Source organism: Thunnus thynnus, chromosome 1 (assembly GCF_963924715.1).
Source record: "Thunnus thynnus chromosome 1, fThuThy2.1, whole genome shotgun sequence".
Taxonomy (NCBI): Eukaryota; Metazoa; Chordata; class Actinopteri; order Scombriformes; family Scombridae; genus Thunnus; species Thunnus thynnus.
This window is the reverse complement of record NC_089517.1, coordinates 15,543,501-15,563,156: the sequence shown is the minus strand read 5'-3', so window position 1 is coordinate 15,563,156 and position 19,656 is coordinate 15,543,501. Positions and strand designations below refer to the sequence as shown.

At 39.4% G+C, this 19,656-nt stretch overlaps 1 protein-coding gene across 1 annotated transcript in view; it reads right to left on the bottom strand.

The window, feature by feature from the left end:
- Positions 1–19,183, bottom strand: part of gpc5a (glypican 5a) — a 119,064-nt gene extending 99,881 nt beyond the window's left edge. The window contains exons 1-2 of the mRNA XM_067586534.1: positions 18,684–19,183; positions 15,289–15,450 (exon numbers count right to left, since the gene is read on the bottom strand). Of these exons, the coding sequence (XP_067442635.1) occupies positions 15,289–15,450; positions 18,684–18,837 (316 nt within the window). The 5' untranslated portion in view covers positions 18,838–19,183. The remainder of the gene's footprint in view (positions 1–15,288; positions 15,451–18,683) is intronic.
- Between the last annotated feature and the right edge of the window lie 473 nt (positions 19,184–19,656).

The following is a 19,656-nucleotide window of genomic DNA, read 5'->3' as shown; positions in this document are numbered from 1 at the left end:
GAGTAAGTTTCGGCCCTCCGGATTGATAATTTGCCTCCTTTCTAACTTGGCCACAGCAGCACCACAAACACCAACAGATTGACCACTCTGACCTGCAAACAGCAGAGAAAATGGGTTCCTGAGAGAAGTTAAAAAGCCCTGGGATGTTTTCTTTTTCCTTCTGTCTACAGTTTCAATAAAGGGGGCATTGTTTTAAAACTGAAAACAGTCACCAGCACAGAGGTGTTACAGAAGTGTGGTCTGGCTCAGAGTTTCGCTGGGAAGGAAGGGGGAGACGAGAGGAGGGCGGGGAAGGGTAGGGGAGGGTCGGGGTGAGGAGAGGAGAGGAGAGGAGAGGAGAGGAGAGGAGAGGAGAGGAGAGGAGAGGAGGGCAGAATTACAACCGTAAGTCATTTTAATCTATTTTGCCCGGAGTCAGGCTCAGCTTACACATCAGCCCTTATCTGTGTACTTCCTCCTCTACATCAACGAAAAAAACGCTCCTCCCCGCATACATTAACAGTTGACAAACACATATTCAGCCGCAGCAAATTAGGGCCTGCTGTCATAAATCTGACAACACCCACCTGAATTACAACAAAAGGCAACTCCCTCCGTCTGCCTCTGTGTCGGTCTGTCTGTGCCTGTACGTTTTCCTCCTCTCTATCTCTCTCTCTCTCTCTCACACTCTCTGCTGCTCTCTCTTTCCTCCAGAAGGCTTAAAAGTCAATATTTGAGGATCTGTTGCAGCTCTTGAACACTTCAAAGAGCACAGAGCTCCGCTGTGAACATAGCCTTTAATATGCCGTTCAGGAAAAGAAGCAGAGAGGGTCAATAAAGTGGGGGCACAAGTGCTTCTTGTAGGGAAGTGTGTGTGTGTGTGTGTGTGTGTGTGTGTGTGTGTGTGTGTGTGTGTGTGTGTGTGTGTGTGTGTGTGTGTGTGTGTGTGTGTGTAGGTCAAATATCCCTTCATACATGTTGCACATACAGAAACACAGGTCAGGTTTTGCACAGATTGACTTGTAAAGATTTTTCAAGAATCCAGACAGAAGGAAGAAGGAGAGCGAGCCGCTGCAGTTTTAAGAGCCAGAGTGAAAATAATAAAATCATAATAAAGCTTTCATTAGCTTTCAAAGGTGGCTCTGTGTGAGTGCTGTTGAGGGCTTCCTGTGGCTGGCCTTGGGGAGCTGTTAGATGCCAGCGAGGGAGCCAACAGCGCTGTCATAAGCCTGAATAGAAGACCTAATGCACACAGCACGCCTGTGATTACTCTATTGAACTGGATAATTACATTACATTTATAAAAAAATAAGATGATGTGGAACATTAGGTTCAAGGGTCTGAAAGTGGTAAGCTGTGTAATTTTACCTAGTTCACAATAGCCCTAAACTAAGCATTTAACTTGAACTTAAGCACACTGGTATGCCTACAAAACGTACTTCTTACAAGTGGTAGACATGTCTGAGACCCGTTTTAACAATGGTGAGTCTATTTCAAAGCATGCATAAAAACTTTCCTGTAGTCCTGCTCAGTCACAGCTTACACTCATGCTATATTAAAGATCCCCTCCAGACATTTTTTAAGACGTATATAAAATACTCTACTCTGAATAATAATTTGTGTCTGACATGTTTTTTCCACAAAAAAATGTATAATTACCTCATTACCTTCAAATGACATCTACTCCTTCTCCCTCATTAAAAATTCCAGCCTCTATGAATATGCAAATATTTTTTATTTCAAAAGGTTTAACTGCTGGATACAAGAGGTTTCCTACTTCCCTGTAAAGTAAATTCTCAGTGTATGTGTACTGGAGGTTTCAAGTTTCCACATCATACTTGTGTACGTTGTATATTGGACCACGACTGGTTTCTAAACTATTTGTGATGTCACCAATCACGCTTGTGGGCCGGCCTCCTAAAACTGGATTTTCAGTGAGCTCAGAGAAACTTTCCACTTTCAGCAGATGAATGTGAAAACAGCCTTCTAGTGTCAAACTCTGCACATACGTCATTCTGCACAGTGAAGCTCAAACATCCAACTGTAGGAACAAGAAGAAAAACACTTTTTTGACTGTTTTTTTTGGAGAATTTGATATTGTTTTGCTGTTGTTAAAATTCATCTCTGATCAGCTTTGGTTCCTATCGCTGGAAGCACTGTTCTCCACAAAGAAATAACAGCACAAACTCTTTTTCAGAAATCTAGGTTACTGGGAAGCAAGTACAGTAATTGATACAAAACACTCTTTTGCAATAAAATAATCTGTCAATTATTTTCTCAATTAATCAATTACTTGTCCGGTCTTCAGTTCCCCAAAGGTACAACTTCAAATGTCTTGTTTTGCTCCAACTGGAACAAGAGAATTTTAGTATTATTTCTTTAAAAATGACTCAAAACAATTATTCAATTATCAAAATAGTTGACTAATCAATTAATACAAGTGTTGCAACTCTAATAATGACATGATTAATATTCATCATGTAAAAAGGTTTGAGTGGATATTGTGGTCACTTTGCATGATCCCTTACTGTTTAACATCACTGTGGATTGTTTCCTGTGCTTTTGATAAGCTATTAGTAATCTACCTCGTTGGAGTTATGTTTTAAACTAAAGATCTGAGTTCAATTCACTTTAATATTATTTTTATACTATGTCATTCCTTTAAAAGGGACCATGTGTAGGATTTAGTGGCATCTAGCGGTGAGGTTGCAGATTGTAACACCTCCCCTTCCAAGCATGTAGGAGAACCTACGGTGGCTGTGAAACTCGCGAAAAACATGAAAGGCCCTCTCTAGAGCCAGTGTTTGGATTGACCTTTCTGGGCTACTGTAGAAACAGGCTGGTGCAAAATGATGGGCTACATGGAAGGGGACCTGCTCCCTATGTAGATATAAAGGTAATGAAAACACAATAATTCTTATTTTCAGGTGATTATACACTAATGAAAACACACTTATAAATATTATATTCCATTTCTGCCAAATCCGTTCTGCTAGATCCCACTAAATTCTACACACTGGACCTTTAGCCCCTTTTAGCTAAAAATGTGTGAAACCAAGATTTATTGTCCATATTATTTTGCTATAACAGATGGAAGCATCTTGCATTGGTTTGTGTGTTTCCGGTGTATGGATTAGATGAAAGCAGGTCTTATCTTCACTGCGAAGAATATTAGCTGTTGGTAGAAAACAACAATGGAGAAGTTAATACAGAAATCAGAAGACTATGATTGCCTTCCTTTTTTGCCCTGGGTATTCTCTTGTATGTAAAGTTAGTGTAAGTTGCTTCTATTATTGTTCTAAGACAAAAACTTCTTTTTAAATGTAAACTTTTAAAACCTGACATATTTTGGATTCTCATCACACTGACAGATTTACACGTTAATGAACATTGAAAACTCTGAGATGAGGAAGTGATATACTATTTAAACTAGATAGTAACCCTGGCCCTGGGTTTAAAAAAATGCCACAACTTTTATGTCATTCATTGAAGTAGCACAGACAAAGTAGTCTGTTTGGTAGTCAGTATGTTGTCAAGTTGATTTTGTTTTATATGTTGTACTTTGTCTGTATATGTTTTTAATCCTAATATGTCAAATGTGTGACCTTATGTGTGAATGTATCTTGCAAGTGTCTAATATATGTTATTTTTGTGGCAGAAGAAAACCAAACCACTTTCAAACAGCTTTTATAGAGTTGTTTTATATTGCAGTTTGGGTTTGACTCTTGGTGAATGAGCTGTGATTGAAGCAGTGGCTAAGCTTATTTAAAAGTGTCACACATTGTGGTATATGCATCTAAAAAACAGAATACATTTAAAAAAGATGAGCAACAACTCAAATCATGCTAAAATTTTCTCGTTGAGCCTATTTGAGCCAACAAAACAAATACATCCAAAGGACAAATCAGAGGGGGGATTAAAATGTTGATATCAAACAGTTATATCATCAGAGATGAACAGGAAAACTGGACTCCCAGCAGTAAAAACAACACTCATTTGTCACTCATGTCAGGATACTGGTGATAAGCAGGACAATTATGCCATTATATCTGCCATGTAGAGAAGAAGGACAGGATGGAGGGAGGGGGGGGATGAAGAGGGGAGAATGGGAACAGACAGTAGGCTTGGTGTGTTGCTGTGTGTTGCAGTGTTTAGGATTTCATCGCCCAGGCGACTACAGACTAATCCCTGGAGACTCCTTCCTTACTTAGGAAATACTTCCTTCCGTACGACTGACAGAAGAAGTGATTTTTCCTCCAAATAACTACAGTGAAACAGAGAGGCACAAACTTAAGAGACATGCCAAGAGTTCTGGTGAGAGGAAAATAAATTCATACTGATGTTTTCATAAAAATTACAACATGTTTGCACAGTTTCTTCTTAATACAAGTTATAAAAAGTCATTTTCCTCAGTCAAATGTTCGGATGTAAAAAAGCACAGCCTTAATTTGTGTCTGGTTTACCCATAAGTTGGACAACTAAATTATTTAAAGAATCTTGGTTAAACTTTTCCAGAAGAAGGGACTATTATGGCCTGAAGCATTCACTTAACATACCAAATCAAAGAAACATGGTTTGTGTGGAGTGTCAGCTCAGTCTTTGCTGTACGTTGCTAACAGTCAGCTCTCTTGCACAAACATGACACTGGACTATTACTAGCCCAACACACACACACGGCTCAACACTATGTAAATCTCTAAAAGAAAAAAAAAAAACCCAGTGTAAATCTGTCATAAAAATACAGTTCCTGTTTAGCAACGTGCTGCATCATCTAATCCAGAAAATGGCCCTAAGACAACAGCCAGCAGCCATAAATCTCCATTTCAAACCGGCACACAGGAGACAGACAATGTAAAGTGCTGACAAGTGTGTGTATTTTTAGGGCTCATCTCTATGCAGTTAGTGGCTATACTGTACAGTGCAATGTGTGTGTGTGTGTGTGTAAAAAGGTGTGTGTGCGCAAGTGTGTTTAAAAGAGACAGAGATAAAATATGAGAGACACAAAGTGAGAGAAAGTCAGTGTGTGTGTGTGTGTGTGTGTGTGTGTGTGTGTGTGTGTGTGTGTGTGTGTGTGTGTGTGTGTGTGTTTGCAGTCGTCCAGGATTTGAAGAAGTGTGTCAAATGAGCTGGATGAGCTGGATCAGCAGTAAACTGAACACACACACACACACACACACACACACACTTGCAGAATGATGGAGAGTCAGCAATTACTGACACTAACAGCACTCAAGAGTCGGGAATTGAAGAGTTATTCATGGAAAAAGACAATAAAAATTGCAATTTGCATGCTTTGGATTTTTGTGGCTCAAAAAGACTCAAAGTAAACTAAAATAACAACTGACAGGGAAGAAACAGAGCTACAGTACATGCTCTAGCACACAAACATGTTGTAAATGAAAACATGACCACACAATACGTGTCGTTAAGCACAGAGAACAGGACACAAGGTTAGGAAAAGCGCTTCGCTAACCAGCGTGTCTTACACAGGAGCTGAAATGGGAGACAGAGGGGGAAAAGCAGCCGCGGTTAGTCTGACTACGTTGTTTCATTGCAGCAGCCCAAACGCCTGGATTGTTGAAGGGTATTGACTCTGAATAATCCTGCTTCCCTCTAAATCCTCATCCTCTGACTTCAAACGCTGTGCAAAGACTTTCAATAGAATCTGGCATCCTCCCAACTTTCTCTCCATCAGTCGCTCATTCTTCTTCTTCGCATTCTTTTTCACTCTCTGTCCTCCCCTGGATCAACTGTCCAGCCTTGAATCACAAAGCCAAGCACAAATTCTGTGGGAATCTCGAGGAGGCCCCTGCGTTTGCTGGCATACACACACACACACACACACACAACACACACACACGTATACACACACACACACACTCCTCTTGTAAGGAGTGACAACAAAGAAGGCACGGCTGTAGACCCGGTGGACAAAGAGTCTGCCAAATGAAAGGTCCCACACAAAGGAGCGCAGAGCAGGTTAGAAAGGATTTGAGGGCCAGCTGTGAGTGTCAACCTATGAAATCTTCAAACAAGTCCAACCACCACTCAACATATTCAATATATGCAACTATTCATCGCACCGTTCACGCGGCCACGTCTGCGTGGTTGGAGTTACTATTTGAAATCAGTGTTTTTAATCAAATTTAAGGCTTCTCATCCACTCACCAGCAAGATGCTATGATGGCTTTTATGTTTGACAGGCAGGTCTGGAACTAATGGTTTGCTAATGATATGGAAAATAAAAGACTACAGCCATACTAGAAGCTCTGTGAAGCTGAACAGAGGCTTTCTTTCTTTCAAAATTCTAATAATCTTAGTTTAGCGTGTTAGCATACTAACATTTGTTAACAAGCCCTGAACACAAAATACAGCTGAGGATGATGGGATGTCAAGAGTTTGGTAGTTATTAAGTAGTAATAATTAAGTAGTTATTGAAGTTATTTCAATTCATCCTGAGGGGGGCATGAATTTGTATAAATTTCATGGCAATCCAAGCAAAAGTGACATTTTAAAACTACAAATATCAACCTCATCATGTCAGGGGATCAACAAAGTCATTCATCATTTAGGACTATACATAAATGTCTTTGTGCAAATCCATGTAGTATGTTGATGTACAGTATATAACTGGACAAGTGAAAGATTTTACCTACTTCATTCTAAGGACATGTATATTTGTACCAAATTTCATGGCAATCTATCCAATAGTTGTCAAGACATTTCAGTAAAAAACAAAAATGTTAACCTCATGGTGGCGCTAGAGGAAAAGTCAAGGGATCACTAAAGTCATTAAAAGTCATCTGAGGATATCTGTACCAAATTTCATGGCAATAGTTCTTGAGGTATTCCAGTCTGGACCAAAGTGGTGAACTGACAGACTGATATTTCCCTCACTAAAGCCATTAATATTTTCAAATATGTCTCTAAGATGGTATTTTGTGGATTCCCTCCGGTCATTTTGCAGAGAGAAATAACAACTGTTGTTTTACAGCAACCAAACAGAACATTTGCCATGCTGCTTACTGAGCCAAACTGTAAAACTGATATCTTTTATTTCACACCTCTGATATTGCAGTGTGTTTTTTTCAGTAACAGTAAAATAATCTCTGACATGATAAAATAAAAAGCAGCATCTGTGTGAGAAAGTCTGGTGTTTCTTGAAGGGAATGTAACAGTCATCCTCAAGACAAAAGATCCTAAAATGCAGAGTCCTATAAAAAGAAGCATATTTTCCCTGACTGCGGCGCGCAGCCAATTTGTGACCAACATAGAAACTTTACTGGAAGGGAACACTATGTTACTGTAGACAGTGATGCAGTGCTACTCAGGGCTGGTCACAACACAGTATCTGTCCTTGGTAAAGAAATTACTGTTTTGAACTTGAGATTTTTGGAGAAATGTAGATTGCAAAGGAGCAGTTAGGTATGTGTGGTGGCTGCTGCAGCGCTGCTTTTAGGACAGCTTCTTTGCACAATATCCCTTGAAGACTGGCTTGGTAATCACACTGGAATATTAAAGTAAACAGACAAAATGTCTTTCTGAAAGCCAGGCTTCTGAAGCAGCTGTAGCAGAAATGAGTCAAATGAGATTTCAAAATATTTTCTGCAAATAACAGCTTCTGCAACACACATTACACAGAGAATCATTTAATTTAAAAGATAACAGCAGGTTTGAGTTAGAATAATTCATGTGAAAAGAGAAGAAGATAGTGGAAATATATACTATAAATAAATATTTAATAATTTTCACATGAGTGATGCAGTTAGATGATAATGCATTTGTAAAACAGACGAGTGCAACCTGGCAAACATGTCCTTCAGTTTTCAATAGTAGATTACGGAGAGCATCTCCAACCACAATAACTGCACAGACATCCATGTCTCATGTACTCCACAATACCGATTGCTAAATAAAATAAATAAAATGTCATTTGAGTTGTGGTTGTTTTACTGTTTTTCACTACGAGCTTGTGGCTCTAAAGATGGCAGTGTTCATCAGTCACTGTGTCAGTTTGTTAGTTCAAATCACTTTGGGTGTAACAACAACAACCTCTAGGCATGGACAGATTAACCCACTAGGAGACAAACATGAGTCATGTGCCCCCACTGGCACTGGGTTTGTGATAATTTAGTTGAACAAAAATGCAATTAAGAATATACACCATGTCAATTTGAAAAACAAGGTAATAAGGCATTACCTGCATTAAAGGAGATGTATCATGCACATTTCCAATTCTATATTCATAATCTGGGGCTCTACCAGAATATATTTGCATGATTTACAGTTTGAAAAACTCCTTATTTAACTCATACTGGCCCTTAATGCAGCCCCTCTGTTCAGCCTCTGTCTGAAACAGGCCATTTTAGCGCCTGTCTCTTTAAAGCCCCCTCCCGATAAGCCCACTCTGTTCTGATTGGCCTGCTCTCTGAAGCTCGGCAGTAGTAGGATTTCACATTTTTTTCTCGTTCCTTACTCGAAACGGAAACTTCTCAAATAAGCAATGACTTAACTAATAATTACAAAAATGCATAATTACTGTCTTTAAAATTAAAAATTAAAAATATTCTTTTACAGGATTCAAATCCAGGATGTTGTGGTTATATGATATGGGCCAGAGCTTTACATAAGCACCGTCTGCCAGCCAAACAACCGACTATTCATTTCAGTCCAGCCGGCTACTTTATTATATTAATTTTTAATTCGAATAAAATCGTTTAGACAGACAAGTTGCAATTCGCTGTGCATGTACAATTACAACCACTAGCCTCTGCTTCAAAACAATGCAAGCACTGTGATAAAGAAACATGCTTATCTGTCTGTATCGGTCCCACTTCCCACATGCTCTATATGAATGTGTGTGCGCGCTCAGCTGAGAGGTTGTCTCCTGCCGAGTAGAGAGCGGAGCATCATCTACAGTGTTTGACAAATATTATCAAAATAATTGATGACAAAACACATTTAAAACTGCATTGATTGCACAGATAGGGGACATCTTCATTAGACGGACTACTTCGGAAAACACCGGTGGCAGCAACTTGACTGCGCAGTAAGTATTAAAATGTCCACTGAAAATGCTGCATTCTCCATATACACCACACAGATGTTTATGGGCTTAATGAATGAACGAATTAATGAATTATTGATATTTACATTGTGCTTTTTACAGCAGAGTCATCTCTAAGACACATTGCAAGCAAACACTAAAACAGGCAATGTTGTAAAACATGCCCATGTCATATGAGAAAAATGTAGGCTATGACTCAGCCTCACACCTATCATGTTAACTAATGTGAGATGCCCCAAATCATGTTTTAAAAATAAAATATGATGTAATAGAACTTCCTGCAGTAATATATATAATAAAGTATATATGTTTTTCCACATCGTTTTATCCATGATTTACATTTTTAGTTATCCTGTCATTGAGTAATTTTCTCCTGCTTTGTGTGTAACAAAGTGAATGTTCATTATGATATAATATATGCAATAATATGCAATAATTAAGATCAGTGTTTATGATGGAATAGTGGCATTAGAAGGTGGCAGAGGCCACAAAATTTGGGCTTTTACAGCCAAAATCTTTCTCCAGGAGGTCACACCCCCGGACCCCCATAGCTGGCTATTTTTTCCCATTGGCTGGCTACTCCATATCCTTGTAGAAAGCTCTGGTATGAGCGTTATCACTGACTTAACTGGACTCAACAAAAACTGAATTTATGCACTGAAATAGAAACTTTGCTTTAAAAAAAACTTTTTCAAAAAAACAACCTTAAACATCATCTGTCTAATCAGCAACAATCAGAACAGCTTTATTTCCCGCCCTACTGAGACCTCCTTGTTTGGCACAGAGTGTGTTGTACTAATTTGACAGCTGACTGTGGTCTCCTCTCAGTCAAGCTGTGGGGCCACTGCCATTCAACTATGTTCCTTTCTCAATTCAATGAGTAAAAGATAGGCAGTGGATCCTTTAAGAGCTGGTACACAAAAACACAATTAGCATTTATGAGTGCAAATAGCAAGTCCTGAGCTAGAAAAGGCTGGCTTTCCAGTCCTACAATAGCAACACTCAGTCCTGACTGTTTGATCTTACATTTCATCTGCACCACTTGTGTTCCTGACAAAACAGTAGCTCACAATTAGAAGCAGTGCAAATGCAAAAGCAAAGGCAGACTGACTGCTGTCCGCTGGATTCCTGTGTTTCATGTTGACTTGATTTTTTTTTATTCCCAGGCTGGAAACCAAAATGACACATTGACTGGAATGAAGACCACAAACCACAGAGTGTCGATGGCCTCAAAAGCATTATACCGCAGACATTCAAGTTAACAGTAACATTAAATTTATAACAGCCGCTCTCAAGTGGTCATGTCATACTTGTGGAGGCTTTCAGATGCGTTATGGGATATAAAAAAAACACATTTTATTACTTCACGTCTATTTTTTGACGTTTTCTTTTCTGATGTTTCAATTTTTTGCCTTTGTAGCTGTAGCTTTCTAGCCATTTACCTCTGCTTCCAGTCTTTATGCTAAACTAGGCTAAACACCCCCCAGTTCTAGCTCAATACTCAAACAGCAAACAGACATGAGAGTGTCATTGATTTTCTCATCTAGCTCTCAGCAAGAGAGCAGATTTTTTCCAAACTGAGTCACTATTCCTTTAAGGTATCACAAAGGATCCAAAAAGTTCAAAGCTATGACTTTATATGATTGAGTTAAAACTAATAGCTGATGTAACTGCACATGCAAATGTAAAATCATAGATGTTTTATCTGAATGTGCAGGTACGTATGTCTTTAAAGTTGTTACTAAATTCAGGTTCAATTGGACCACGACTGACTGCAACTCCAGTGTGAACAAAGTTATTATAAAATCCTTCATTACATCACATACGAAACACACCCATTATATTATTTACAGACTCTGGAGTATCCTTCAGTTTTGCAGTCAGCACAAGGCAATACACTGCCTTCCAAATAGTTCCTAAAATCAAAGCTCTGTCCCAAAGGAGGGCATTCCTTTGATCTGGTGATCTCAGAGCGTTTTGCCATGATTTGAGCGCCCCTCCTCAGACGCTCTCTCAGCTGATTCATAGTGAGTTATATTCCTGGGTTTTGTTTGACTCCTGCCCCACGGGGCACTGGGATTGCACAGGTTGGTTGCCATGGATGTAAGACAAACCTGCACAGGATGAAAAAAGATCTCCCCTGAAGCCCAGCTCAGCAGGCTGCATATTTGTGCATTGTGTGGACGCTGTGCAGGAACCTCACAACCAGTGAATAAAAACATGCAGTCCTGGGAGACTTACTGACAGACCAAGAGCAAGAGGGGGGAAAAAAAGTGATGTGCTGGAAAGCTCAAAGACCGTCTGCTTGACAGTATTCCATCAACTTAGTCTTTTATTCTTTTTATTTTTTTTTCCATCCCAGTTGCCCGGATATCTTTTTTGGCTGTGAAATGACTTGAAAGGCAGTGGTTGGGTTCATTTAAGGACGAGAGATATTGAAATGTTGCGCCACATTGCTCTGAAGAAAAGAGAAAAATGTAATGAATCATTACTGCGAGATCAGCTGTGCTTTGAGGCTCACTCATAATTAACAGCTCAGGCGCTTGTTTCACTTATTTGCATTACTCATTATATTATAGTATTGAGCGCTTTTTCTACATAAAAGATGCCCTTGAAGATTTTTTTATAACTGTGGCCCATTACAAGCACAAAAACATGAGTGTCGAGTCCCCCAGGAAAAAACATTTTAAATAGCATTTTATGGGTTCGTTTTATTTCCCGGTGTCTCCTGAGTGTTTCAGACTGTTATCCATCTACATTCTTCTAATTTCTTCATCCCCCCTCGCCTTTCAGCTGCATCATATAAAAGATGCCTAATTGAAGGCTTTGCACAAAACAAATGACCACATTAGCCTGCCCCCTTTTAACTCGTCCTCCTTCCTGTCTGTGGTTGTGATGCATTATACACTCTGCTTGTTCTCTGTTGTCTCTCAAATTACAGCGCAGGCTGCCAATCATTTGCAAACTAAAACTAAGGGACTTGTTTGTTTCTCCATACCCTGAACCCACCCACCCCCAGAAAAGAAATGCTTCCTGTCTATTTTCCTCCTGTACTCCATGAGAGTGTTTATGGGGAAGCAGAGAACTGAAGAAAACTGCAGGTGTTGACGGAAACACAAAAGTGATACTTTTTTTTCCGCTCCGCTCTTTAACTTGTTCTCAAAATTAATTGATAGATGCAAAATGAGAATTTTTTTTTTATCTGGTGTTTGTATTTTGATTCCAAGATGATCTCTTAAGTTGGTTGGCCCTCTTCCACTGCCATTATAATCTGAAAACAGCCTTAACAAAAACCCACAGCCACACAAGATGAATAAGAAACAATTCGCTCACATTAATTCAGCGTCATTGAACATTCCCTAGATAGGAAAGAGGGATTAAATGCTTGACTTGTATTTCTTTTATGTCCACACATGAACGGCAAAACAGCTCTTTTTTCCACTCCGTTAAGATCTAAGAACCTGCCAGACATTTCTGTCCCTCCGTGCTTCCCATACATATGGTGCCACAGTGAGTTTTTCTCCATGAGACAAAGGCTCTTAAAACCTCTACGGCCAAATAGAACAATGCCACGTGGGTGGCTCCGTGTGTGTGTGTGTGTGTGTGTCTGTGTGTGTGTGTATGTAAACAGATATTGTGGATTGCATTAACGTTTACTGGTACTTAAATAGCAACAACAACCAATACTGAACATGTGGAGAGGAATACTTTAGGAGGTAGTACACATTTTTTCAACTGTAATTTTGTTATGATAAATATAAACCACATTTTACCAACCAACCAACATAATTCTGTATGCAAATTATATAAGAATCTATCCTAACATCTACAGTAATATAATTAATAACTTTCAAGAAAAACTGTTTGGATTAAAGCTGAAACGATTAGTCAACTATGGATTAGTAGATTTACATGAAATTAACTGCCAACAATTTTGATAATAGATTAATTGTTTTTCAAGCAAAGATGCCAAACAGTCTTCACTTCCAGCTTATCAAATGTGAATATTTGCTGGTTTTCTTTGGGTTTTGGACTGTTGGTTGGACTTAACAAGCAATTTGAATATGTCAACACGGGCTTTGGAAAATTGCGAAGAGCATTTTAGAGTCCAAACAATTCACAGATCAATCATGAAGATAATCAGCAGATTAACGAATAATGAAAATAGTTGCAGCCCTTGTTTGGATGACGATTAAAGAAATCACAAAAATACCTTGAGAACACTACATAATGACTTCTCTAACGCTGTAACTCCAGTCTCATCTGTTGCCATTTGTATTACGCAGCCTGTATGTTGCAAGCAGCCGCCAATGTTTGTTGACTGATGAGAGCCGATGTTGACAGGGAACTCTGTTTGGTTTGGCAGGGGCGCACACTGGCTGCCATTCCACAGATGAAACCATGTGAGTGCTGCTCATTTTGGGAGCATTTTCAAACAGCTACCAGCTCCTGCAGCCTTATTTGACTGCTGCCCTGTGTGAACAAAGCTGTCAACACCTAGAATGTAACAGGAACTTTTGGGGGTAGAAAGAAAAATACACTTTCAGAAATTTAAAGAGGAGCCTAAATAGTTTTTAAAGGATAAGGCTGGTGATATTTTATATTTTACTTACTGTCAAAAATGCCCATGAAAAAACCAACAATGAATTTAACCTGCTAACAACTGCAGCCAGAGCCTGATATGACTTGTTCCTCTGTGCCATAGATAAGATAAGATAGGATGTACCTTTATTGATCCCACATAGGGGAAATTCAATTTGATACATCAGCACAAGGGAATGTAGTTAACATCAAATACCTATATATCAAAAAAGTAAGTAAAAGATAAAATAATAGAATAATTGATACAATAAAATAGATCTGTGTGTATATACATGTGCAATACACCTACATTGTCGTCCAAAAACTATTAAATACACATCAATGAACCACACTGTTGCACAGGGTGACTTGTTCCTTCATTACCATGAATGTGGGCGCAGTACTTTTTCACTCAAATCCCAAATACACTGTCCTGTTTCAGTACATACTCACTCGAGCAACAAATGGGTATTCTTATGCTGCCAGAAATAATTCCCGACAAATACACTATTTGCTCCTGTTTGAGTAGCATTGGCTAAAAAAAAAAAATAAAGTACCCAGCTGTTTCAGGAAATGATTGTTGGCTATGTTCTTTTGAGATTTGACAAGAAGAAGAATGTAAAATAGTGCCAGTCTCTCAGTCTTTTAAAACATTCTGACAACTTTAATAAAGACCAGCAATGTTTGCGACTTTGCTTGAAGTTCAACGTTTTTTTAAAGATGTCATGTTTAATTACCTTTATTACAAATGCAGAATATTTCAGCCCCACGTCAGACCCCAAATAGACGCACGAAACATCTGACGACACAAAAACAGGGCGATTCCCCTGCAAACCGCAACTAAAACACTGTGATCATGCGAGACTCTCCTATAAATCATTTGAGTTTAGGAGGAGGATAACTGTATGTCTTTAGACTGAGAGACGTCGTTAAAGAGAATTGGCTTAATGATATGTCTGAGACTGTACATTCAAGTCATAAGCTCTGTATTTGTTGCCCACCCTTTTCAGCCGTCATATGACAGCTATCAGCTAGAGTGAGAGAGGCATCCCACACAGGGGCAGCAGGAGCACTCAGACCGAGGCAGGTCGTTGCCTGTAACTGTCAGTCGGTGCTGAAGAGTGATATGATGGTGAGGAATGGAAACAATGTGAGAAAGATGTTGAAACCAAATGCAAGAGCGGACGTCCACTTGAGCAAAGCAGGCTGCTTATGATGGCATAACTGTTTTCCAGCCCTCTAAATAATGTGGTTTGACTTTATTATCACGATATAGTAGAGTCAGACACCTTGCACAGTAACAGAAGCAATTAGAAAGAGGTCTCAGTACATCCCTTACAGACGGCCTCCTGAGTCTCCTTCAGGAACACACAAACTATCTAATCTCAAGATCAGAGTGTAGCGGTAGATCTGGAAGGAGGACAGACTCTGCTCTGTTTGCCCTGAAGTGGAGCCTCACTGCACGCACACACACTGACTCATTCACTGTTTTTACAACACCCACACAATCCAGACTGCTGAATGTATACTCGAAACCGGGAAACACACACAAACATCCACACGCGTGCAATTACCCACGTAAACACTTTGCGCTGTAATCTCAACATGCGCTTATGAAGTTTATACCTTACAAAAGTGCTTCCCACACAGCTGACGCTCACCTTGAAAAGCAGCCACGTTGCGTGAGATGAGAAACTTGAGGCTGGAGCTGGATGTCTGAAGAAGGTTCTGGATGTCTCTCCGGGCCGCCACCTGGTACTTCTCCTCCATCTTTTTGGTGCAGCAGGTCTGGTTCCTGGACATGCACACCTGAAGGTCTGAACCTGAGAGTCATAAAGTTATATGTTAGAAGCCGGAAACAGATGCTAGGATTCAAAAGGAACAAGACTAAGAAGCAGGGTGGCTCAGTATTAGAACTTAGTATCCCATTTATCTTCAGCCATTTCCGTATGGTAATTGCCTTCTTCAGTTTGTTTCTCTCATACATTATGATATGATTATATTCAAGTAACAGAAATAAACATCCATTCTCCTGAAAAATAAATACCCAGCAATCTTTGAAAATCCCAGAATGTTGGGTAACACTTGCTGCTGTTAGGAAAGTATTTCCTGAGTCCTCAAAGACTCTTCTAACCATTTCAATGAAAATATGTTTCATCTGTTGCACGAAAAATAGATATTTTTAACTTATTTCTCAAATTGGGACTAATCCTGGTAGCCAAAACGACACGTTCTTGCTTTTTTTGTACAACACTAGAGCTACATGCTCTATTTTGAATGAAAATGACAAAACATAACATTAATATAGACAAATATGACTGATATTGGTTAAAATTTTGGTTCAAGTTCAATAAATTACGCAAAGACATATATCATATCCAGCGAGCATCTTTGTTTAAATCAGGAAACAGAGTTGCAACCTCAAAAGCAGAATATTCATTTCATCCAGATGGTTAGAAGAGTCATTGGGGATTTTACAAATACCTTCACAAAACCTGTAAGTGTTGTTAAATGACCTTTTGTGTTTGACAGTGAAATGAAAGCTTACCTCTGTGACTTGAATGTAAAGGTAATACATGAGAGGCACTAACTAGGGCAAGGGATTTACATGCTCTCCTGAAGGTGCTCCACTTTCCTTTATACATTCCAAAGACACACAAGTCAGGTGTATTTGGACACCCTAAACTGCCCCAAGGTGTGAATGTGTGAATGTGTCTAACTATTCTCCGCATTATCTGTATGACAGGTTGACAATCTGCCCGAGCTGACAAGCAGATTTCCTTCCGTCAGATGCATTCGACAAGAAAAAAAGCATCCATGAAATCTTAAATGAACTAAGGTGTAAAACAAAAGTGGAATAAGTGGAAATCTAAATAAATGACAATTGGTCATGTCTGTGTGAAATATCAGCAGTGGTAAAATGATTTACTGACTATAAGGGTATTAAACATCCCTAAAACTTTCGGGTAAAAAAAAAGACATGCAAAAAGAACATGTTTATCTAATGCACAAGTTAGAAAACACTTAAGTGGAGCAAGAAAACCAAAACACCTAGATTCTAAGAGAAGATCTCCATCAAAGAGTTATCGCTCGCCCCGGGAGATGTCTCAGATTTTCCACTCCGAACAAATGTAAGCAATCTGCACACATACGGGACAATCAAAACATCTTAAAAGCGACCCAAAACTCCGCAAAAGCCTCTCTGACATGCCTAGGCACAGTGTAAGGAGCTGTTGCCAAAGACGCTATCAGCTCCCTGCGAGGTTCAAGGAGGGAGCAGAGCAGGCGATGGCACACGTGGAGGAATTCAGACTCTTCCAGATAAGACAACATGAAAGCGCCCCAGGTCTTGCTTTTTTAACCTAAATGCTTCACACAACTATTTCCACTTCCCAACGCTGCAGACAACAGCTTTTTGGCCGGGGTGATAGACTTCTGACTTGCTGTGTTCTGACCTCAACTGAAGGCTGTTTGGCACTTCTTATCACACAGGCAGCCTCAAACATGGAAATGACTCTCTCGGATTCCTGGAATTTCTGGAGGTTATTTTTCACCGGCCCACACCCAATTATAGATAACTCAAAAAAATCACACTCAAGGATCGTCCATATCTGCTTCCTTGCTATCTCACATTACACTATCTGATGTATTTCAGTACATTAATCTGAATTCATCAAGGAAATGTTTTGCATCTTTCCAATGTCAAGATGCATTTCGACTTTTAGCTGTGTGAGGCTGCCAGAAAGGTCAGCGGAGGTGCATTTTTAAAACAGTAGCAAGTGTTTTTACAGGGTTAGTGGCCACTGAACCAGGAGCTTATCATCACTATGGGAGGCACCCATTGCAGACAATTTATCTCAGAGGAAAATCATCCACTTACTTTTCAGGTTGTAATTCTGCAAAACACTACAGCTCTGAGGTTTTAAACCACACAGCCACACAGTCTTGTTTAAGGGGGCAGGAGTGGTGATGGTGTTATAAGGGTTATTTAGAGGTTTAGGAGGCATCTGAGGGCTTTCTGTCAATTGAATCTGCTGCTGGAAGCTTGATGAAGTTAAGAGGGAGCAGTTTGTGGCTGGCTGGTAGTCAACGCCATTAAGATTTACTTTTCCAAGAGGAACACAGAGCAGCAGCAGCAGCAGCAGCAGCAGCACTCAATGACAGCCCACATGAAAAATCCACACCCATAATTCCCCTAAATCTTGTAGGAGAAGTATCATGTGGATTTACATTATGGGTGATGTTCAGAAAGTTAAATGGAGCCTAGTTTACCTAACTTTATACAAAATAATACCTGTTTATCCCTGCAAGCCACTTATCTGCTTTCCAAAGCAGAGTTTAGTTTTTGTCCCCCCCCCTCCCCCTTTGTGACAACCAACAAGTAATCTCACTAGGTTTAGTTCTTGGTTTTACAGGATTGAAAAAGCATATTTTTTATCAGCACACTGCTGGACACAACTGTGAAGTAAACAATGATAAGTAATCTGCTGTTTTGTTGTACAGTCCTATTCCTGATGATAAGCATCATGTGCCAGAGCATGACCTTTTACTTACAATGTGATTGCTGAGTATGAATTGAAGAACGTGTTCATTACTATAATGGATTTCTACAGTTTTTGCACTGATTTAAGACAAATCTTTCCTTCAAATATGGTCACTGAAGACACACACAAAAAGGTGTAGTCTAGGCAGCTCAAAGCTCTCTTCTTCTATTGTCTATATTATTATTATAACTGCACACACGCCTCTAAAATGAGTTTGAAAAAGGTGTGTTTAGCTCCTTCAGTACAAAGACTCCTTCAAGAAGGCAGTAAATGACAGTGCAGTCTACAGAAATGCAATATTGTGTGTTGAACAACTTCACAAGCTCTTTCAGTGGTTAACATGTTGGTGCTTTGAGGATGGTAAAAAATAACAAATATACAACTCATTAAGTGGAAATATGACATGACAGTTTCAATTAGTGGTTGGTTTACAAAGATTTTTAGATTCTAAAACCCAATCAATTAATAAACCAGACAATGTTATACAGGCTGTATGATAAACTCCTACATACCTATTCTGGGACTTAAAGGCAATAATTGATTTGGTCCTATTTGCCTGAGTTGGAAAACTTTGCGCACTTCATCGCATCTGTTGGGGTTTCCAAACCCTAATCCACAGAAACATGCCAGGAAGAAAATACAGTTCGTCCGCAGCGGCACATCCATTTTAATACAAAAAAAAATACCGGGTAATTCCCCTCCCAAAAAAAAGCCTGTATTGAAGTTGAGGTTTCTTCTAAACCTGTGTGTAGTCCCCTCAGGTGAGTCCCGTCCACATGTCAGGTTTCAGCGTGTGTGAGGCGTCTCTGTTTGTGTCGAGGAAACCCGTCCGGATAATCACTCACATCCAGTCAGACAGAAAGTTGCGGCGGTGTGAGGAGTCTGTTTCTGAGCGGCATGTTGTCAGAGTTGGTTGGACCGACAGCAGAGGCGGAACCGTAACGTTACCTGCTGGATCCGCTGTTGGACGGAAGCCTGGCGGCGCCATCTACCGGACACATGACAATAGATTCATATGTGGGCTGGAGAGATGAAATAAATCTGAATGCACAAATCCATTTAAATCCAGAACACATTTAATCCGTAATGTGGTTTGATCTTTATTCATTAAAACTACCATAAACTTAACAAGTCACTATCAAGAGTTTTCAATTTAGGATGTTTCATTCGCTTTGTGCAACTAAATGACCTTTGGCTGACTCTTAACTTATACTGAATTAGATCTTTTTTATGTGAAGTAATTAATGGTATTCAATTACAGTAATTGCTTACGGACAAACACATGTCTCTTCTATATACAGTTAAACTGAGGTTTTGAGATTTTAATGACATTTTTTATCACTTAATTTCTCTTTAACTTTCATTCTATTAGATGGGGACCCCAAGAATAAACCACTGTAAGAAACAACCACCATAGCAAAATGTTAACTTACTTCTTCTAAATCATTATTAATGTAATTACTGTCATCTGAATCCCAAGTACAA